General features: G+C 43.2%; 1 protein-coding gene across 4 annotated transcripts in view; it reads right to left on the bottom strand.

The window, feature by feature from the left end:
- Positions 1 to 417: 417 nt before the first annotated feature.
- The window catches only part of CD84 (CD84 molecule), a 39,149-nt gene continuing 16,847 nt past the window's right edge, over positions 418 to 22,719 (bottom strand). For 2 of the 4 annotated variants that reach the window (XM_063626997.1, XM_063626998.1), the window contains 5 exons: positions 9,880 to 10,131; positions 9,361 to 9,480; positions 6,916 to 7,013; positions 5,893 to 5,955; positions 418 to 4,291 (listed from right to left, as the gene is read on the bottom strand). In XM_063626997.1, the coding sequence (XP_063483067.1) occupies positions 4,226 to 4,291; positions 5,893 to 5,955; positions 6,916 to 7,013; positions 9,361 to 9,480; positions 9,880 to 10,131 (599 nt within the window). In that variant the 3' untranslated portion in view covers positions 418 to 4,225. Of the gene's footprint in view, positions 4,292 to 5,892; positions 5,956 to 6,915; positions 7,014 to 8,687; positions 8,721 to 9,342; positions 9,481 to 9,879; positions 10,132 to 22,719 lie in introns of all 4 variants that reach the window. The other 2 variants (XM_063626996.1, XM_063626995.1) reach the window with 2 other exon arrangements.

The raw sequence follows: 22,719 nt of genomic DNA on the forward strand, positions 1-22,719 counted from the left end.
ATTCAGACCCAGGCCCTCTACTGTCAGAGCCCACATTTATGACCACTCATTATACTTCCTCTTATTGTCTTTGTTCTTCAACCCCCCGTTTTTTTTTTTTTTTTGAGACGGAGTCTCACTCTCTCACCCAGGCTGGAGTGCAGTGGCGTGATCTCAGCTCACTGCAACCTCCACCTCCCGGGTTCAAGTGATTCTCTTGCCTCAGCTTCCTGAGTAGCTGGGACTACAGGCACGTGCCACCATGCCCGGCTAATTTTTTTTGTATTTTTAGTAGAGACGCAGTTTCACAACGTTGGCCAGGCTGGTCTCGAACTCCTTGTGATTCACCCACCTTGGCCTCCCAAAATTCTAGGATTACAGGCATGAGCCACTGTGCCTGGCCTTCAAGCTTCATTTTACGATCAGTAGAGACTGTCATTAATTATTGAGAAAATTTATACAAATCAAGGGAAATTCAGAGAAAAGTCAAACAGAAGAAAAATAATGAGTCTGGAAGAAAATATAGCCCAGCCATTCCTTCTCTCCAGGCAGGACCTAAGAAGTGCTCTCTGTGGACACGGCCCAAACCAGGCAGGCTCCTTCCTGCCTGTGCCCGGTTTCCAAGCTGGTCCAACCAGGCTATTCCCTCATAGCCTGTGTAGTTTAGAGTGTTCTATAGATTTTTTAAATCATATTTTAAACGAGCTTCACTTTCTTCTTCTAAGAATCATGAGCTGCAACATTCCTCATTTTCTCAGTTGAGTCCTCAGTAAAGCCCAAGGTGTCTGCAGGCAGAAGGACTGTCCTGACCTACTAGAACTTTCCACCAGAGGGCTCTGTCTCTGAGATTTCCATTTTGATGCACACTTTTAAAAACTGGCACACTTTGGTCTGATACAAGATCCTGTTCCATGATGCTTTGATTTTATAGACCTCTTGGTCACAGTCTAGTTCATCTGGTATGTTGTGTAGGGGAAAATAAGATCACATGCATTTTACAGAAGGAAAATCTAAGAACTAAGCCCTAGAGAGAAGGGTGAACAGATAACGTGTTCATGAATCAGGAGATTCATAGGAGAGAAACAGTGAGAGGAGAGACAAGAGCAGGGTGTCCTGAGTCCAAAGGCCACCTTCAGAATTCCTGGGCTCTGGCTTCATCCCAGGTTTGCTCTTCTAGAAAACCTAACAGATCTAACCTGCTTCTGATTTTTATTTTCGACAATATGCACAGGGGCATTAGGACACTAGGAATTTTACTTGAGTGAGCATATTAGGAAGAGGAAGAGGGCAAATTAGAGAATAAAGATGTTCGGGAATGAGTCTTCAATGCATCCACAGAGTGAGGAGTGGTTTTATTTTAGGATAAACGCAATCTGTTCAGTGTCACTTTGGAACTCCTCCATCCTTTACGACCAAGCCTCTTTCCTCCTTCCTGCACGTCTCTTCTTGGGGTGCTGCCTTTCACCTCCTTACAACTGGTTTGGTGCTTCAGCTGACCTCTTAGTTGGTCTGCCTAACTCTGAAAGTCTTTTCCCTCCAAAGTGCCTTTACACTAGGAACAGCCTCTGATGTATACATCTTGATATTATTTTATTTTATTTTTATTTTTTGAGACACGGTCTCACTCTGTTGCCCAGGCTGGAGTGCAGTGGCAGGATCTCGGCTCACTGCAACCTCCACTTCCCAGGTTCAAGCGATTCTCCCACCTCAGCCTCCCAAGTAGCTGGGATTACAGGTGTGCACCACCAGGCCTGGCTAATTTTTTTGTATTTTAAGTACAGATGGGGTTTCACCATGCTGGCCAGGCTCCTCTCGAATTCCTGACCTCAAGTGATCCGCCCACCTTGGCCTCCCAAAGTGCTGGGATTACAGGCATAAGCCACTGTGCCCAGCTGCATCCTGATATTTAATGCTTGCCAGAATTTGATTGTACCATGCTTATTGGCTTCTATCTTTTTTTTTTTTTTTTTTTTTTCCGAGATGGAGTCTCACTCTGTCTCTCCCAGGCTGGAGTGCAGTGGTGTGATCTCAGCTCACTGCAACCTCCACTTCCTGGGTTCAAGCGATTCTCCTGTCTCAGCCTCCAGAGTAGCTGGGACTACAGATGTGTGCCACCACACCTGGCTAATTTTGTATTTTTAGTAGAGATGGGGTTTCACCATGTTGGCCAGACTAATCTCGAACTCCTGACCTCAGGTGATCCGCCTGCCTTGGCCTCCCAAAGTGTTGGGATTACAGGCATGAGCCACCACCCCCAGCCAGCTTCTGTTTATCTGTAATTCCCACATGTACAATGTAGTGAGGAAAACAAATAATTACTTATGCTGTAAGGCTGAATGAGATGAGTCTTAGTGATAGAAGGACCAAAGAGGAAAAAACAGCAGTGTGAAAAGATCCCTGATTAATTTTGACTCCTGATACCAGGGAAAGCTTTACAGAAGAGGTACCTTTTGAGGTAGGCGTTGAAGGACATGTAAATGGACATGGGGTGAGGGCACACATCTGGCTGGGGCACTCTGCCACACATAGGCAAGGGACTGTGAGCATGCATGGTGCATCTGGAGAGGTGCTCTGAATACACCCCACTGACCCAGGCCCCTGCTCATTTTTCATGTTTCTCTCGCTTGGAGGCCCTCTGTCTTCCTCATTCTCTATCCAAATTTCATCCATCCTTCAAGGCCCAGCTTCATCCCTGCCCCCTCATAAGGTGTTTTTTGACTGTTCATACCATTACTTGCAGCTGCAGTTCAGCGTTAACTGTAGTGTCTGTGCTGGAATTGTCTCCTGAGCTACACAAGGGCAGACATTATGTACATTTCCTACTTTGGGGCCTTGCAGTTCCTACCATAGTGCTAATGGTAGTTAGTGCTAATGGTAGTTAGTGCTAGATGAGTCTATGGATTCATTTACTGGGACTGATGTCTTTATCTGCCTAAATGCAGCCCATTGCTGTCCAGCCTAGGACTATTCGTTGGGATTTAGGAGTTAGCCGATTATATTTGCTAACACATAAGGGAAACACTTCCTCAAATGACCATATGAATGTCCTGCTCAGTTGTGAATGATTCTTCCTCATTGCGGAGAGTTAATGGCTGTGTAAGCTGGCTGGTGGTCTGTTTGTGGGGCATGCCAGGGTGGGGGCACTCTGCCTCAGCTTAAACTCTGTAGTTCTCTGAGCCTTTGGAACTGCGATGAACCCAGTTTCATCATCTGCACCACCATCTCCCAAGTTCCTTCTGGAGAATGACTCTGCTTCTTGCAAGGTCTTCTATTTTGATGGTTGGATTATACCCAGTTCCCCAGAAGTGTGGGAAATATAAGCTGGTCAATTCCTTTTGGAGAGCGGGAATACTGGGCATGGCTGCTTCTTCTGCTGAGGCTGCTTGGAGTGATACAGAAGGAAATCTTGGCCAGAAAGAAAATCCTATGAGGCTTCTGAAGTAGCACTCCAAGAAAAGTGTCCCAGCAGTCTCTAGACCCTGCAGAAAGAACATTTTCCAACACTCCATTTGGAGAATGTGTCTACGTGGCTGAGAGCCACAACTCTGACAGAGACCCACACAGCATTGTCATCTGTGTTTGGACTTATTAAGCCTGTTGTGCCCTGCACAAAGATTCCCAGACAAAGGGATGAGTGCGCTTATATGCAGCCCACATTCTGCTCTACAAGCCATGCACTCAGGGGAAGGGCTGCATCTGCCTCAAGCGAAGGGTACCTTTTCCTAATTTGCTCAAGATGCGTGGTGGAGGCCACGCACTAGGGATCTTCACACATACTGACTGTGAGCAGAGCATCTTGGCTGGTGTGCCATGGCCTATTACAGGTGTGCAAAATATTGATCCCCTTCTCCCACAGTTACTGGGCAGGGTTGTTACCTCCAGTCACAAGAGGCCTCTAGTCATATGCAGATTCCAGAAGTGAGCAATCTTGATTGTTTATCCCAGTGTGCCATAAAAATATTATTTTCTACATGTGCTATGATGGGAAGAAGTTTGGGAAAACTATACTAGGTAACCTGCTTTGTCAGTCATTCAGAAGGGAGTCATTTCAGGAAGGGTATGCATCCGTTTGTCCATTTAGGCACAAGCTATGCCCAGCAGAAGGTTTCCTGCTTTGCTTACAGGCTGACATGTGGCAGTTTGCAATCTCCCAGTAACAGCTGGGCAGAGAAGATCTGGATCCAGGGAACCTGCCGGTATTGGTGGTTGTAACTCAGTTTCCAGAGGGAGAATTCAGCCCAGCAGCCTAGATCACAATTTCATAGCTTGAAGTTGCAGGGGGTTTACTGTCCTGTGTGCTGGATTTCCCCATCTGTGTAGGAGAGAAACATGTGAGAAAATGTTAACTGAGAGGTGCTGCTGGGGAACTCCAGTCCTGCAAGTTCCCAGAGGAGTTAAGCAAATGGCACAGGGGGATACCTTAGATTTGCCTCGTGCTGGGGAAATCTGGGGTAGCAGGGCCTTGTTCTTTGCTGAGTCCCTTGTGTCTGCTCCAGCTACCCCCCATTTGGGAGGCCCTGAGCAATTAACTTCTTAGCCCAGAAAAGAGCAATGAGAGGGAATGGGGGTGGAGGCGTATTTGGAACGGATTTTGATTATAGGCTTGAGGTGACATTCAGGTTCAAGCTACCTGCATTCCTTGTTCCTAGTTGAGCCTTAGTTTTTTTATATCCCAATAACTCCACTTTCACCTATACATAGTGGGGACTCACTGCTCGCATCTCCTGTGCTCTAGGCATTTAGAGGGTTGCAAACAATCTTCCCATTGGCTTGAGGAGTCTTAGGTTTTCAATTAAATACTGACCCAATAATTGTCATCTAACTTGTCTTTAAGGATTTATCTTGAGATGTCACAATCCAGGATTCCATGATTAATCCCTCAAATTTTATCTCCTTCTAAGTTAGGTTACTCTTGTTCCTCCAACTCTCCTTGAGATCCCAGCACAAATATGCTGGGCACCCTGACCCTCAATTCTCGCCTGTCCTTCTCCTTTTCTTCTCCTCTTCTTTCCTCATTCTTCCCCTCCTTCTTCTTTCCCTCCTTCCCTCTCCTGATCACCGAGAAAGTAAAGGTCCCTCTATCTGGTTGTCCAGTCCATTTGGCTTATCTTTTCAAGCAAACTGCCCTGTGCTTCAAGTCCTCCTTAAAAGGAAGTAGCACCGCCCTGCTCGTCGAGCTCATAGATGTCCTCCCTATTGCCTTATAGGATCACTCTTAATTCGTACTCAGTTTACTTTCCGCTTGGTAGCTCAGCTATTAAACAGGAATACTTAGAAAACATGGTTCTTTAAGCAACCCTAAAGCTGTCCTGACTGTAGCAGCAGTGAGGACCTTCAGATAGTGGCAATCCCTCCTTAGAGCCCCGAAAGTTAAAGTCCTGTCAGAGGGCTTTGCATATGGCAGAGAAGGCCATAAGGCACAGGCATAAGGCACAAGGCACTTGACACTACAGATGACACACGCAGGCTGCGTGTGGTAAAAGAGCAGCTGAGGGAGCAAATGAACTGAAATTCAGCTTCTGCTCCATTGCACCCATCTGGGCATCTGGCATGGGCCTGCGTCTGCTCAGAGGGAAGCACCTGTTTTCTCATTTTCACAACGTGAGCTAGCAGTGGCCCCAGGTATTATACGGGATGGAGTTCCCATACCGTAGTCCAGAGGCACAGGGACTTCTGCATTTGAAAGGTGGGATCAGCATCCCAAGTAGGATAACTCGCGGGTGGCCGTTGACCTGGGGAGTGGGACTGTGTGCGTGGGTGTAAGTACGTATAGACCAAAAACCTAGGCAGTGGGTCCTGAGAACTACGAGGAGTCCCATGGGAAACAGCTAGCCCCTGGTTGGATGGACTGGGTACACCAGAATGGCTGGAAGAGATAGGAAAGCAAGGATTAAAAAGCCAGAAAGGGGTTACCTTATCAGTGAACTGCACTTCAGAATAAACTGTGTTCACTGGCTCTTCCTTGGAGGGAAGCACCTGTAAAACATGCATCTTCCCCTCAGTGAGGGAGCCCAGGCCCAATCTTACAAGTCCCCTTTCCTAATTCTGCCTCTACCCACCATCCTTCCCTGGTCCCACGTTTACAAGGTGGCCTCCCCCTTGGCCTCAGTTCTGGCTCCATCCGACTCTGGAGAGGCTTAGGATCAGGAAGGGATAAGGTGGGGGTGAATGGATAGCAGTTGGGCAGGGTCTCAGGGGTGAAAAACCTCAGAGGCCAAGAGGAGGGATCCCATGGTTCAGGATGAGTCCTGCTCAGTCAGGATTTTAGCTTTCCATGGTCTCTATGGATCCAGCTGCCCTATCAGTCCAAGCACAACGCTAGACTGACCAGGCAGGCCTCAGTCTCCCCCTTGATTCCTTGCAAACTTTAAGGAGGCAGGCTGGTGGGGACACAGGAGAAGGTGATCCAGGGTGGAGGGGAGGGAGGGGAAGGCAGGTAAAGGGCGGGTGGGAGGAGGGGTGTGGAACAGTGACTCTGAGTCTGAGGAAAGCAAGCCGCTGCTGCTAGGCCAAGAAGGGCATTCAAGGGAACTTGTCTGTCAGTTCTGTTGCCTCGGAGCCCCCTTAGCAACCTTTTCACCACGTTGGTAGTCACATAGCAGCCCTCACCTCACTCCAAGAGCTCCTCTGTTGTGTGGCCCTTCTAGGGGCGCCTTGCTCCTAGTCATGGCTCATCTAACCTGGAGCCAGGCCCACTCTGGGACGCTCAGGGCCTCAGCCCATGGAGGCTGCCATGGGGTGACAATGGGTCACGTTCCTATCCTCATAGAAAGATCCGTGGCATCGCTTCCCTGACATAGTATTTCCTGGTTGGAACCTCTGGACTCTTGGCCATGGCTGCTTTCTAGACAACAACAAGCGGAGGGCAATGGCTGCCCATGACTCCCTGTCATGGAGATGGTGGCACAGGGGTGTCCATGAATTGCATCAGCTCACCTTGGACTGCAGGATTTCATCATAGATTCTGGACTCTGCTGGCTGGGTGTTCCTTGAAGCCGTGATATATGTGTATATGGTTTTCTTTGAGGCAGCATCTATCTCAAAAATAAATATAGACACACAGTCTGTGAAAGGTGGTTTTTTTAGAGATGATCTATTCCAATGTTCTCTTTTTTAAGATGAAGAAAGGAAGCCGCCAGGGGATAAATGGCTGCCATCCTTTGAAATGGATGCTTGGATCCTCAGAATGTCTCAGGAGTCACTTGGCTGAGGCCTCACCCAAGGTCAGTGGGAATTCTCTTCTACTCTAGAGTCCAGATTAGGCCAAAGACAATTTCCCCAACCCCTCCCTGTGTGGCCAGTCAAATGTAGCTCTTCTACCCAGGATCTCCCTTTGTGTCTCTGACACTTACCACTGACTGTCTTGCATGGCTAGTTGACTTTCCATGTCATGGTCTTAGTTTTTTAACTTGATTGATTCTTTCTAGTTATACACTGTTTTACATTCTTTTGGTGCAGACCTTGCTGTAACCATCTCAATGTTAAGCACATAGTAGATGTTTCACGAGCATTTATTGTTTGTTTGATTGATTCACAGTCTGTTTTTGTTTGTTTGTTTTTGAGACAAGTTCTCACTCTGTCACCCACGTCGGAATGCAGTGGTGCACCACCTCAGGGCTCACTGCAACCTCTATCTCCCAGACTCAAGTGATCCTCCCACCTCAGCCTTCTGAGTAGCTGGGACCACAAGTATGTGCCACCACACCCAGCAAATTTTTTGTATTTTTGGTAGAGACAGGGTTTCACCATGTTGCCCTGGCTGGTCTCGAACTCCTGAGCTCAGCCGATCCACATGCCTTGATCTCCCAAAGTGCTGGGATTACAGGCATGAGCCACAACACCCTGCCAATTCACACAGTTAATAAACATTTATTAAGCTCCTTCTATGTGCCAGGCTCTGTGTGAGGCCCCAGAGAAGAAAAGACAGTAGATAAGTCTTTCCTTTTAAGAATGTATAGGCTAGAAGAGACATTCACGTCAGTGTACTCCTTTGCTTTGGTACTAACACAGAACATTTTAGGGTCAAGGTGCAAAAAGATGGCCAGAATTTTGGGCCTTCATAATACAGGGCACCAACATACCTGCAAATAACAGGTCTGAGCTGAGCAGTATTACAGGGCTCCAACATTCAGAGTTTAGTCTTATCATGTATTTGGTGAGTATGAGACAAACTGAGTGCTCTCTCTTGTCTCATTTATAGATGCAAAGAATAGCCCTTTTCTCTTCCCAAGAGGCGGTGAGGGATTGAAGACGATATCTCTTTGAGGGACCTTGCAGATCAGCTGTGGCTCAAGCAGGCTGTGCCTTCTCCCCATTGTGAGGCCATTTGAGTATGGCACATGTCACAAATCCCCTTCCCCCTAGAATGCCCCCTCCTTACCACGCCCCAGGCCCATCAGTTATCAGTATACTAGTTAACATTTATCAAGTATTTACTAGGTACTGGGAATTGGGCCAAGTATTTTGTATTTCTAATTCAATTTAATCTACTTAATATATATATGCAGCACACCTTATTACTGTGAATATTTTACAACTGAGAAAATGAAAGCTTACAATGATAAAATAACTGGTAGATGATAAATGGTCAAGCTGGGACTTTCACCCCCAGACTGACTGCAAATCACGTGCTTAGTCTTAACCATTCTGTTGTGAACTCCCCATCCCTCCCAATTATTATTCAAGGAACTTTGTGGCTGAAAACTTACAAGGGTTCTTAGTGAAGGTGTTCAAGCAGGAACCTGAGGAATCAGACCCAAAGGAGAGTCAGGAACATGGAAGCAGAAGTTCCATATTTTTTATTGTGATTGATGGGAAAAGGAAGTTCTTGGGCAGACATGGGATGTGGGTGAATAGGAGGGTATAATGATTCCTTCAGGGTCTAAGATCAGGTTTTCCGAATTGAGAATGGCACAACTACAGAATGATCCAGAGGGATTCAGAGGGACCTAGTGACAACCATGGAGTACAGGATTAGTATATGTTTCTCAATGACTCTCCAATAGTCATTATCAAAATACAATGAAATTGGAAGTGACCCTGGAGATCCTCTAGTCCAAACATTTCACATGTGAGGGCCCTGAGCTGGAGAGGTGAACACACTTGTACAATGAAGCACGGCTTGTTCATGTAGGTACTAAGCTCAAACCCATGTTCTGGGCCCACCAGATACTGGTGATCTCAGGAATGGATTCTGAAGACCATTCAGGGTAATGTCATACCATCCTCAGAGCCATCATTCTGGGAGGTGGTGGGGTGGAGATTGGAAGAAGGCAGATTCTCTGGAACAATGGACTTTTCGGCCAAACCTTGGATAAATGGCTTCAATTCCAGGAGGAGAGAAGGCGAGTTTCTACATTTTACCTTCTGGGAAAATCCTACCTTGTCTTCTCTTGAACAAATGGAACAAAAACACTGAAGACAGAATGAGAACAAGCAGAGAGAACATAGCCAGCACGCTCAGCAACCCGGTGTGGTGAGTACGGAAGCCCATTGCGATGTCTGAAAATAGAAGATGCAGTGAGTCTTGATTCTCAGGAAATAGGCCCAAGAGGCTGGGCAAGTTTGCCCACAGTCAGGGGCATTATGAAAATTGGGTGCCCTCCAAAGGAGTGCCAAAGCTCCTAGGGAAACTAAACTTTCTGCTATTAAAAGCCAGGATGAGAAATTGAATCCGAGAGTTGATCAGGGGCTGCCATAGAACACTCAGAAATGTCTAGTATCTCTCAGAAGAAGGATTTGGCCTCTTTCCCAGTAGGCTTCTGGGAGGTGATGCCCTCAGTGACCAGGCCAAAGATAAAGGAAGCACATCTCCCTAGAGAATGTGGCCCACATTCAGACCTTGCAGCTCCTCAGAGTGATCTCTGAGACTCACCAGGAGAGATGGGCAGAGCTAGTTACCTGCACAGAGCTGCCCGGCAGAGATGGAGTCAGAATTGTTGCTGACAGGGTTCTGGGCTGTACACGTGTAAGTCAGCTCTTGGTCCTCAGGAGTCTGGAAGATTTGAAGGACATTACCCTCTTCTCCCAGGGGACTCCAATTGTATGTCACATTCTTTTCTTCTTTCTCTACAGAGCATGTCAGTGTGACATTACAGGTGCTGTTCACAGATGCCATTAAACTCTGTGTAATTTTTGGTTTCCCCAGCCGACCTATGAGGGGCAAACACATGAGGCAATGATGAGCTGGAGCTGGCTTGTACTAGTGTGTGGGAGCCAATTGTTAAATTCTCAGAAATTTGCAAGCCATCATTAAAAATTAAATTATAAAAACTTAATTAAATAAATTATGTTAAAAATAAAGGTAATACATACTCAAAACTCATCACTTTCTAATCTTTTTTTTTTTTTTTTTTATTATACTTTAGGGTTTTAGGGTACATGTGCACAATGTGCAGGTTTGTTACATATGTATCCATGTGCCATGTTGATTTCCTGCACCCATTAACTCGTCATTTAGCATTAGGTGTATCTCCTAATGCTGTCCCTCCCCCCTCCCCCCACCCCACAACAGTCCCCGGAGCGTGATGTTCCCCTTCCTGTGTCCATGAGTTCTCATTGTTCAATTCCCACCTATGAGTGAGAACATGCGGTGTTTGGTTTTTTGTCCTTGCGATAGTTTACTGAGAATGATGTTTTCCAGTTTCATCCATGTCCCTACAAAGGACACGAACTCATCATTTTTTATGGCTGCATAGTATTCCATGGTGTATATGTGCCACATTTTCTTAATCCAGTCTATCGTTGTTGGACATTTGGGTTGGTTCCAACTCTTTGCTATTGTGAATAGTGCCGCAATAAACATACGTGTGCATGTGTCTTTATAGCAGCATGATTTATAGTCCTTTGGGTATATACCCAGTAATGGGATGGCTGGGTCAAATGGTATTTCTAGTTCTAGATCCCTGAGGAATCGCCACACTGACTTCCACAATGGTTGAACTAGTTTACAGTCCCACCAACAGTGTAAAAGTGTTCCTATTTCTCCACATCCTCTCCAGCACCTGTTGTTTCCTGATTTTTTAATGATGGCCATTCTAACTGGTGTGAGATGGTATCTCACTGTGGTTTTGATTTGCATTTCTCTGATGGCCAGTGATGAGGAGCATTTCTTCATGTGTTTTTTGGCTGCATAAATGTCTTCTTTTGAGAAGTGTCTGTTCATGTCCTCTGCCCACTTTTTGATGGGGTTGTTTGTTTTTTTCTTGTAAATTTGTTTGAGTTCATTGTAGATTCTGGATATTAGCCCTTTGTCAGATGAGTAGGTTGCAAAAATTTTCTCCCATTGTGTAGGTTGCCTGTTCACTCTGATGATAGTTTCTTTTGCTGTGCAGAAGCTCTTTAGTTTAATGAGATCCCATTTGTCGATTTTGGCTTTTGTTGCCATTGCTTTTGGTGTTTTAGAGATGAAGTCCTTGCCCACACCTACGTCCTGAATGGTATTGCCTAGGTTTTCTCGTAGGATTTTAATGGTTTTAGGTCTAACATATAAGTCTTTAATCCATCTTGAATTAATTTTTGTATAATGTGTAAGGAAGGGGTCCAGTTGCAGCTTTCTACATATGGCTAGCCAGTTTTCCCAGCACCATTTATTAAATAGGGAATCCTTTCCCCATTTCTTGTTTTTGTCAGGTTTGTCAAAGATCAGATAGTTGTAGCTATGTGGCATCATTTCTGAGGGCTCTGTTCTGTTCCATTGATCTATGTCTCTATTGTGGTACCAGTACCATGCTGTTTTGGTTACTGTAGCCTTGTAGTATAGTTTAAAGTCAGGTAGCGTGATGCCTCCAGCTTTGTTCTTTTGGCTTAGGATTGACTTGGCGATGCGGGCTCTTTTTTGGTCCCATATGAACTTTAAAGTAGTTTTTTCCAATTCTGTGAAGAAAGTCATTGGTAGCTTGATGGGGATGGCATTGAATCTATAAATTACCTTGGGCAGTATGGCCATTTTCACGATATTGATTCTTCCAACCCATGAGCATGGAATGTTCTTCCATTTGTTTGTATCCTCTTTTATTTCATTGAGCAGTGGTTTGTAGTTCTCCTTGAAGAGGTCCTTCACATCCCTTGTAAGTTGGATTCCTAGGTATTTTATTCTCTTTGAAGCAATTGTGAATGGGAGTTCACTCATGATTTGGCTCTCTGTTTGTCTGTTATTGGTGTACAAGAATGCTTGTGATTTTTGTACATTAATTTTGTATCCTGAGACTTTGCTGAAGTTGCTTATCAGCTTAAGGAGATTTTGGGCTGAGACAATGGGGTTTTCTAGATATGCAATCATGTCATCTGCAAACAGGGACAATTTGACTTCCTCTTTTCCTAATTGAATACCCTTTATTTCCTTCTCCTGCCTGATTGCTCTGGCCAGAACTTCCAGCACTATGTTGAATAGGAGCGGTGAGAGAGGGCATCCCTGTCTTGTGCCAGTTTTCAGAGGGAATGCTTCCAGTTTTTGCCCATTCAGTATGATATTGGCTGTGGGTTTGTTGTAGATAGCTCTTATTATTTTGAGATACGTCCCATCAATACCTAATTTATTGAGAGTTTTTAGCATGAAGGGTTGTTGAATTTTGTCAAAGGCCTTTTCTGCATCTATTGAGATAATCATGTGGTTTTTGTCTTTGGTTCTGTTTATATGCTGGATTACATTTATTGATTTGCGTATGTTGAACCAGCCTTGCATCCCAGGGATGAAGCCCACTTGATCGTGGTGGATAAGCTTTTTGATGTGCTGCTGGATTCGGTTTGCCAGTATTTTATTGAGGATTTTTGCATCAATGTTCATCAAGGATATTGGTCTGAAATTCTCTTTTTTGGTTATGTCTCTGCCAGGTTTTGGTATCAGGACGATGCTGGCTTCGTAAAATGTGTTAGGGAGGATTCCCTCTTTTTCTATCGATTGGAATGGTTTCAGAAGGAATGGTACCAGTTCCTCCTCGTACCTCTGGTAGAATTCAGCTGTGAATCCATCAGGTCCTGGACTCTTTTTGGTTGGTAAGCTATTGATTATTGCCACAATTTCAGAACCTGTTATTGGTCTATTCAGAGATTCAACTTCTTCCTGGTTTAGTCTTGGGAGGGTGTATTTGTCGAGGAATTTATCCATTTCTTCTAGATTTTCTAGTTTATTTGCATAGAGGTGTTTGTAGTATTCTCTGATGGTAGATTGTATTTCTGTGGGATCGGTGGTGATATCCCCTTTTACGTTTTTTATTGCATCTATTTGATTCTCCTCTCTTTTCTTCTTTATTAGTCTTGCTAGCGGTCCATCAATTTTGTTGATCTTTTCAAAAAACCAGCTCCTGGATTCATTAATTTTTTGAAGGGTTTTTTGTGTCTCTATTTCCTTCAGTTCTGCTCTGATTTTAGTTATTTCTAGCCTTCTGCTAGCTTTTGAATGTGTTTGCTCTTGCTTTTCTAGTTCTTTTAATTGTGATGTTAGGGTGTCAATTTTGGATCTTTCCTGCTTTCTCTTGTGGGCATTTAGTGCTATAAATTTCCCTCTACACACTGCTTTGAACGTGTCCCAGAGATTCTGGTATGTTGTGTCTTTGTTCTCGTTGGTTTCAAAGAATATCTTTATTTCTGCCTTCATTTCATTATGTACCCAATAGTCATTCAGGAGCAGGTTGTTCAGTTTCCATGTAGTTGAGCGGTTTTGACTGAGTTTCTTAATCCTGAGTTCTAGTTTGATTGCACTGTGGTCTGAGAGACAGTTTGTTATAATCTCTGTTCTTTTACATTTGCTGAGAAGAGCTTTACTTCCAACTATGTGGTCAATTTTGGAATAGGTGTGGTGTGGTGCTGAAAAAAATGTATATTCTGTTGATTTGGGGTGGAGAGTTCTGTAGATGTCTATTAGGTCCACTTTATGTAGAGCTGAGTTCAATTCCTGGATATCCTTGTTAACTTTCTGTCTCGTTGATCTGTCTAATGCTGACAGTGGGGTGTTAAAATCTCCCATTATTATTGTGTGGGAGTTTAAGTCCCTTTGTAGGTCACTGAGGACTTGCTTTATGAATCTGGGTGCTCCTGTGTTGGGTGCATATATATTTAGGATAGTTAGCTCTTCTTGTTGAATTGATCCCTTTACCATTATGTAATGGCCTTCTTTGTCTCTTTTGATCTTTGTTGGTTTAAAGTCTATTTTATCAGAGACTAGGTTTTCAACCCCTGCCTTTTTTTGTTTTCCAGTTGCTTGATAGATCTTCCTCCATCCCTTTATTTTGAGTCTATGTGTGTCTCTGCACATGAGATGGGTTTCCTGAATACAGCACACTGATGGGTCCTGACTCCTTATCCAGTTTGCCAGTCTGTGTCTTTTGATTGGAGCATTTAGCCCATTTACATTTAACGTGAATATTGTTATGTGTGAATCTGATCCTGTCATTATGATGTTAGTTGGTTATTTTGCTCGTTAGTTGCTATAGTTTCTTCCTAGCCTCGATGGTCTTTACAATTTGGCATGTTTTTGCAGTGGCTGGTACCGGTTGTTCCTTTCCATGTTTAGTGCTTCCTTCAGGAGCTCTTTTAGGGCAGGCCTGGTGGTGACAAAATCACTCAGCGTTTGCTTGTCTGTAAAGTATTTTATTTCTCCTTCACTTATGAAGCTTAGTTTGGCGGGATAGGAAATTCTGGGTTGAAAATTCTTTTCTTTAAGAATGTTGAATATCGGCCCCCACTCTCTTCTGGCTTGTAGAGTTTCTGCTGAGAGATCAGCTGTTAGTCTGATGGGCTTCCCTTTGTGGGTAACCCGACCTTTCTCTCTGGCTGCCCTTAACAATTTTTCCTTCATTTCAACTTTGGTGAATCTGACAATTATGTGTCTTGGAGTTGCCCTTCTCGAGGAGTATCTTTGTGGCGTTCTCTGTATTTCCTGAATCTGAATGCTGGCCTGCCTTGCTAGATTGGGGAAGTTCTCCTGGATAATATCTTGCAGAGTGTTTTCCAACTTGGTTCCATTCTCCCCATCATTTTCAGGTACACCAATCAGACGTAGGTTTGGTCTTTTCACATAGTCCCAAATTTCTTGGAGGCTTTGTTCATTTCTTTTTATTCTTTTTTCTCTAAACTTCCCTTCTCTCTTCATTTCATTCATTTCATCTTCTATCAGCGATACCCTTTCTTCCAGTTGATCACATCTGCTACTGAGGCTTCTGCATTCTTCGCGTAGTTCTCGAAACTTGGCTTTCAGCTCCATCATCTCCTTTAAGCCCTTCTCTCCATTGGTTATTCTAGTTATCCATTCTTCTAATTTTTTTTCAAAGTTTTTAACTTCTTTGCTATTGTTTTGAATTTCCTCTCGTAGCTCAGAGTAGTTTGATCGTCTGAAGCCTTCTTCTCTCAACTCATCAAAGTCATCCTCCATCCAGCTTTGTTCCGTTGCTGGTGAGGAACTGCGTTCCTTTGGAGGAGGAGAGGTGCTCTGTTTTTTAGAGTTTCCAGTTTTTTTGGTCTGTTTTTTCCCCATCTTTGTGGTTTTGTGTACTTTTTGTCTTCAATGATGGTGATGTACAGATGGGTTTTTGGTGTGGATGTCCTTTCTGTTTGTTAATTTTCCTTCTACCAGACAAGACCCTCAGCTGCAGGTCTGTTGGAGTTTACTAGAGGTCCACTCCAGACTCTGTTTGGCTGGGTGTCAGCACCGGTGGCTGCAGAACAGCAGATTTTCGTGAGACCACAAATTCAGCTGTCTGATAGTTCCTCTGAAAGTTTTGTCTCAGAGGAGTACCCAGTTGAATGAGGTGTCAGTCTGTCCCTAGTGGGGGGGTGCCTCCCAGTTAGGCTGCTCAGGGGTGAGGGACCCACTTTAGGAGGCAGTCTGTCCATTCTCAGATCTCCAGCTGCGTGATGGGAGATCCACTACTCTCTTCAAAGCTGTCAGTCAGACAGGGACATTTAAGGCTGTGGAGGTTCTCGCTGAGTTTTTGGTTGTCTGTGCCCTGCCCCCAGAGGTGGAGCCTACAGAGGCAGGCAGGCCTCCTTGAGCTGTGGTGGGCTCCACCCAGTTTGAGCTTCCTGGCTGCTTTGTTTACCTAAGCAAGCCTGGGCAATGGCGGGCGCCCCTCCCCCAGCCTCGTTGCCGCCTTGCAGCGTGATCTCAGACTGCTGTGCTAGCAATCAGCAAGACTCTGTGGGCATAGGGCCCTCCGAGCCAGGTGCGGGACACAAACTCCTAGTGTGCCGTTTTCCAGGCCCGTTGGAAAAGCGCAGTATTAGGACGGGACTGACCTGATATTCCAGGTGCCGTCTGTTTCCCCTTTCTTTGACTAGGAAAGGGAACTCCCTGACCCCTTGCGCTTCCTGAGTGAGGCAATGCCTCGCCCTGCTTCGGCTCACGCACAGTGCGCTTCACCGACTGTCCTGAACCCACTGTTAGGCACTCCCTAGTGAGATGAAACCGGTACCTCAAGCAGAAATGCAGAAATCACCCGTCTTCTGTGTCGCTGGGGCTGGGAGCTGGAGACCGGAGCTGTTGCTATTCGGCCATCTTGGCTCCACCCTCAATCTTTTTTTTTTTTGACATTTTCCTACTGTCTATGCTCTTGAGGTTATCCACGTCTATTGTATCTGTCCTTTGTTAACGGAGTATATGTCTTTCCAACTCTGCATGTCTTAAAATCAGCCATGGTAGGAGTATTTACCCCACAGAAATTTGCAATTGCTGGCCGGGCGCCGTGGCTCACGCCTGTAATCCCAGCACTTTGGGAGGCCGAGGCGGGTGGATCACGAGGTCAGGAGATCGAGACCATCCTGGCTAACAGTGAAACCCCGTCTCTACTAAAAATACAAAAAATTAGCCGGGCGAGGTGGTGGGCGCCTGTAGTCCCAGCTACTCGGGAGGCTGAGGCAGGAGAATGGCCTGAACCCCGGGGGGCGGAGCCTGCAGCGAGCCGAGATCGCGCCACTGCACTCCAGCCTGGGTGACAGCGAGACTCTGTCTCAAAAAAAAAAAAAAAAAAAAAAAAAAAAAAAAAAAAAAAGAAATTTGCAATTGCTGTAAGCTAGGACTTGATTTGCTGTTTTGGTGATTGTTGCTCTAGACTTAAGATAGCAATGGAGGAATGCAGATTAAACTTAAAATTGTATAATATCTGTAGCCATTACATTGTGAATAGCACAAAGAATAGGAAGTATTCTTCTGGTGTTTGGAAACCATTATCCAATTCGGCAAAGAAGTCGCTCGCGTCACTGATAAACAAATGAAGCTCCAATATATATGTCTTTGTTGAATCACTTTTTTCTCATTATTTAACTGAAATGAAAATATCAACCAATGTTCATGTTGGAACTATACTCATACATCAGTTACAACTATAAGCTGATTAGGGATATAAATGCTTAGCAAAAATCAATGAAAGCATTCTGCGAGAATAATTGGAATTTATCCTCTAGTGCCCTCTCAGCAAAATAAATTCTATATAGAATTTACAATAAAGACTATTATATATTTTATTATCATTAATGAAACTGTGTGCTACACATCCTTCAAGTCAATAAAATTTGTACTAAACATAAATTATATATATATGAATACACACACCCAATTAAGAGCTAATTGAACATTTATCAGTACACAACTACAAGAAATAATCTTTTTTTTTTTTTTGAGACAGTGTCTTGCTCTGTCACCCAGGCTGGAGTGCAGTGGCATGATCTCGGCTCACTGCAAGCTCCACTTCCTGGGTTCAAGCCATTCTCCTGCCTCAGCCTCCCGAGGAGTAGCTGGGACTACAGGTGCCTGCCACCACGCCTGGCTAATTTTGTTTTTGTATTTTTAGTAGAGATGGGGTTTCACCGTGACCTGGTGATCCACTCACCTTGGCCTCCCAAAGTGCTGGGATGACAGGTATGAGCCACCGCACCCGGCTGAAATAATCTTTAAAAATTTTTTTCATTCTGTTTTCTGGTGTATGTATATTTTCTTTATTTTTTTTTAAACTATCCATGGTGGAAAGCTATAATTTCTTTAAAAGTTCATTAAAAATGTCTCTACTTAAGCAATCAAAAAATAAACTATAAAAGTTGAAGGCTAGTAAAGGGTTACTAAAGAACAGTAATATTTCAATTCAAGTGATAGCTAGGACTGGAGCTGGCATGGAGAAGCGTTAAGGTCTTTTCTTCTACCAGGAATAAGAAAATGACCACATTTGGAGTTAATAAGTTCAGCGCCCTCTCAGCAAAGTTGCTGTGGTGGGGTTTGTTTCTTCCACTGTAGCTATGTGAGGAAGGGAATAGAGGAGTCAGAAGCAACTGGTGCACAACTTTCTAATTAATGTGGAGTCCAGAAAGGCAATAAATTCAGAAGTGTAGACACAAGATATTAGAACCATTATCTTGTGCTTGTGAAGGAACACAACATGAACAGTAAGAAGCTGTAAAAATGTTTGATTCCAAGCTAGCCAGAAATTCTGGTCCTAACAATCTTTTAGAGGAATCTATTCCATATTAGAATTAGTGATGACTTGGAATAAACCCAAAACAAGTTTGGGCTACAGACCTGGATTAACTATAATAGTGATTGATACGATATCAATTAGTAGAAAGTGAACCAAATTTTGTGTGTGTGCATGTGTGTTTCTTTAGAAATTTGATTTACAAAAATGCCTAGGGAGTGTTTGGTGTTTACCAATTTTTAGAAAGTTTTTTGGGGGTAGGTGTTGAGGTAGGGGACAGTGGTGAAGAAGAGGACCCCATCTCACTTTTCTCAGCAGGAACAGAGGTGTTACCTGCACAAAGATGCCGGGAAGAGAAAGTCAGAGTCATGGCTGACAGATCTTCATCCTCCCAAGCCAAGAGTGTGGAAGCCACTGGAGACCTGGTTCAGAATCCAGGCTCTACTGGTCTCTAGCTATGGAATAATGGAGAAGGTATACAGATTCATGGAGCTTCAGCTCCCTTATTTATAACATGAGGGTAAAAATTTTTCCCTAAATACGATTGTTGTGAGGATTAAATGAGATTTTGAAGATAAAGATTATTCTAATTACCTATTTACTTATCTATCATCTATCTGTCTGTCTATGCTGGTATGCACATTAATTATCTATGGAAGATGCAGAATAAGCTGGCTACAGCCACTGCCTCTGAGAAGAGAGAGTTACATCTCATTGTATTATCTTTTGCTCTTTTTGTGCACACAGTGCTTAAATATGTATAATCTATATATTTTTAAAATAGATAGTAGAATGCCAAGCACATAAATGGTGTTCAATAAATGTTAGTTTCCTTCTCTTTATTTTTCCAGCTAACTACCCATAAGGTACAGGTTTTATTTTATATACAGTACAGCTTTCTCTAAGATATTACTGTATTGTGTTCTAATTGCAGGTGGTAGAAGACTTTCTCAAGATTGGGTAGGCAAAATTAAACATATAAAGGGATAAAAATAAATATCTTAAAATTGAATACCATCTTTATTTTCTCAGCTAAAGTTCTTGAATGAGTTAAATATTTTCTAAAGGGTTGACATTTGGGTATGGTTCTTTGACTACATTATTCAAGCCTAGTTCAGAGCCTTCTTCATCTAGGAAGTCCTTCATAATGAGATTTTTTTAAGGGATAAGGATTAAAAAATTAATGATTACTAGTTATTGAGCATTTACTTTAAGGCAGGCACTATACTAGGAGCTCAACTACCATTATCTCATTTAATACCATCGATTACAATCTACATTCTATAAGTGAGGAAACTTTGGGCCAGAGAGGTTAAACAACTTGCTCAAGATCATACAGTTGGCAAAGTATGCATAATCCCAACATTAGTGTTCTTTGCACTATGCTGTCCATCTGTATAGAATCTGATTCAATCATCTTATATTAATCAAACATTCACAATTGCTAAGCACTGTGAAACCTGGGAATAATACTATTCATTCATTCTTTTTCAACAAATACTTCTGGAGCATCCACTATGTACCTGATGATGTTGGTGCTGGGAATACAGTGATAAACAATATACAAAGTCCCTGCCTTTATGGAACTTGCATTTTAGTGGATGACCTATATACCTGAATTGCATCTGTCACAACATGGATTATTTGAGCTCAAAATTAAGAAATTCACTCATAACCACACAACTACATGGAAATTGAACAATCTGTTCCTGAATGACTCTTGGGTAAACAATGAAATTAAGGCAGAAATCAAGTTCTTTGAAACTAATGAGAACAAAGAGACAGTGTACCAGAATCTCTGCAAGGCAGGCTAAAGGAGTGTTAAGAGGGAAACTTACAGCACTAAATGCTCACATCAAAAAGCTAGAAAGATCTCAAGTTAACAACCTAACATCACAACTAAAAGAACTATAAACCAAAAGCAAACAAACCCCAAAGCTAGCAGAAGATGAGAAATAACAAAGATCAGGGCTGAACTGAAGGAGACAGAGACACAAAAACCCTTCAAAAAATCAACAAATCCAGAAGTTGGCCTTTTGAAAAAATAAAAAAAAAGATAGACTGCTAGCTAGACTAATAAAGAAGCAAAGAGAGAAGAATCAAATAAACACAATAAAAAATGATAAAGGGGTATCACCACTGACCCCAAAGCAATAGAAACAACCATCAGAGAATACTATAAATATCTCTATGCACATAAACTAGAAAATATAGAAGAAATGGATAAATTCCTGGACACATACACACTCCCAAGACTGAGCCAGGAAGAAGTTGAATTTTTTTTTTTTTTTTTTTTTTTTGAGACAGAGTCTCGCTCTGTCGCCCAGGCTGGAGTGCAGTGGCGCAATCTCGGCTCACTGCAGGCTCCGCCCCCTGGGGTTCACGCCATTCTCCTGCCTCAGCCTCCCGTGTAGCTGGGACTACAGGTGCCCGCCACCACGCCTGGCTAATTTTTTGTATTTTTAGTAGAGACAGGGTTTCACCGTGTTAGCCAGGATGGTCTCTATCTCCTGACCTTGCAATCCACCCACCTCAGCCTCCCAAAGTGCTGGGATTACAGGCTTGAGCCACTGTGCCCGGCCTCAGAAGTTGAATTTTTGAACAGACCAATAACAAGTTCTGAAATTGAGGCAGTAATAAATAGCCTAACAACCAAAAACAAAACAAAACAAAATCCAGGACCAGACAGATTCACAGCTGAGTTCTACCAGAGTTACAAAGAAGAGCTGGCATCATTTCTACTAAAATTATTCCAAAGATTTGAAAAGGAGGGACTCCTCCTTAACTCATTCTGAGGCCATTATCATCCTGATACCAAAACCTAGTAGAGATAAAACCAAAAAAGGAAACTTCAGGCCAATATCCTTAATGAACATTGATGCAAAAATCCTCAGTAAAATGCTGGCAAACCAAAACCAGCAGCACATCATAAAGCTTATCCACCATGATCAAGCTGGCTTCATCCCCAGGATGCAAGGTTGGTTCAACATATCCAAATCAGTAAGTGTGATTCATCACATAAATAGTACTGAAGACAAAACCCACAGATTATCTCAACCAAGGTAGAAAGGGCCTTTGATAAAATTCAACATCCCTTCATGTTAAACACTCTCCATAACTTAGGTATTGAAGGAACATACCTCAAAATAATAAGAGCCACATATGACAAACTCATGCTAATATCATACTGAATGGGCAAAAGCAGGAAGCATTCCCTGTGAAAACCCACACAAGACAAGAATGCCCTCTTTCATCACTCCTATTCAACATAGTATTGGAAGTTCTGGCAAGAGCAATCAGGCAAGAGAAAGAAATAAAGGGTATTCGAATAGGGAAAGAGGAAGTCAAACTGTCTCCATTTGCAGATGACATGATCCTATATCTAGAAAACCCCATCATCTCAGGCCAATAGCTTCTTAAGCTGATAAACAACTTCAGCAATCCTCAAGAATACAAAATCAATGGGCAAAGATCACTAACATTCCTATACACCAACAACAGGCAAGCAGAGAGCCAAATCATGAATGAACTCCCATTCACAATTGCTACAAAAAGATTAATATGCCTAGAAATACAGCTAACAAGGAAAGTGAAGGACCTCTTCAAGGGGAACTACAAACCACTGCTCAAAGAAATCAGAGAGGACACAAATAAGTGGAAAAACATTCCATGCTCATGGACAGGAAGAATCAATATCGTGAAAATGGCCATACTGCCCAAAGTAATTTATAGATTCAATGCTATTCCCATTAGACTACTATTGACATTCTTCATAGAATTAGAAAAAACTACTTTAAAATTCATATGGAATGGAAAAAGAGCCTGAATAGCCAAGAGAGTCCTAAACAAAAAGAACAAAACTGGAGGCATCACACTACCCAACTTCAAACTATACTACAAGGCCAAGATAACCAAAACAGCATGGTATTGGTACAAAAACGACACATAGACCAATGGAACAGAATAAAGAACTCAAAAATAAGACCACACACCTGCAATTATCAGATTTTTGATAAACCTGAGAAAAGCAATGGGAAAAGGATTCCCTATTTAAAAATGGTGCAGGGAGAACTGGCTAGCCACATGCAGAAAATTGAAACTGGACCACTTCCTTATACCTTAAACAAAAATTAATTCAAGGTGAATTAAAGACTTAAATGTAAAGCCCCAAAGTATAAAACCCTGTAAGAAAATCTGGGCAATACCATTCGGGACATAGGCACTGGCAAAGATTTCATGATGAAAATGTCAAAAGCAATTGCAACAAAAGCAAAAATTGACAAGTGGGATCCGATTAAACTAAAGAGCTTCTGCACAGCAAAAGAAACTATCATCAGAGTGAACA

The sequence above is a fragment of the Symphalangus syndactylus genome, chromosome 12 (genome assembly GCF_028878055.3).
Source record: "Symphalangus syndactylus isolate Jambi chromosome 12, NHGRI_mSymSyn1-v2.1_pri, whole genome shotgun sequence".
NCBI classification, from domain to species: Eukaryota; Metazoa; Chordata; class Mammalia; order Primates; family Hylobatidae; genus Symphalangus; species Symphalangus syndactylus.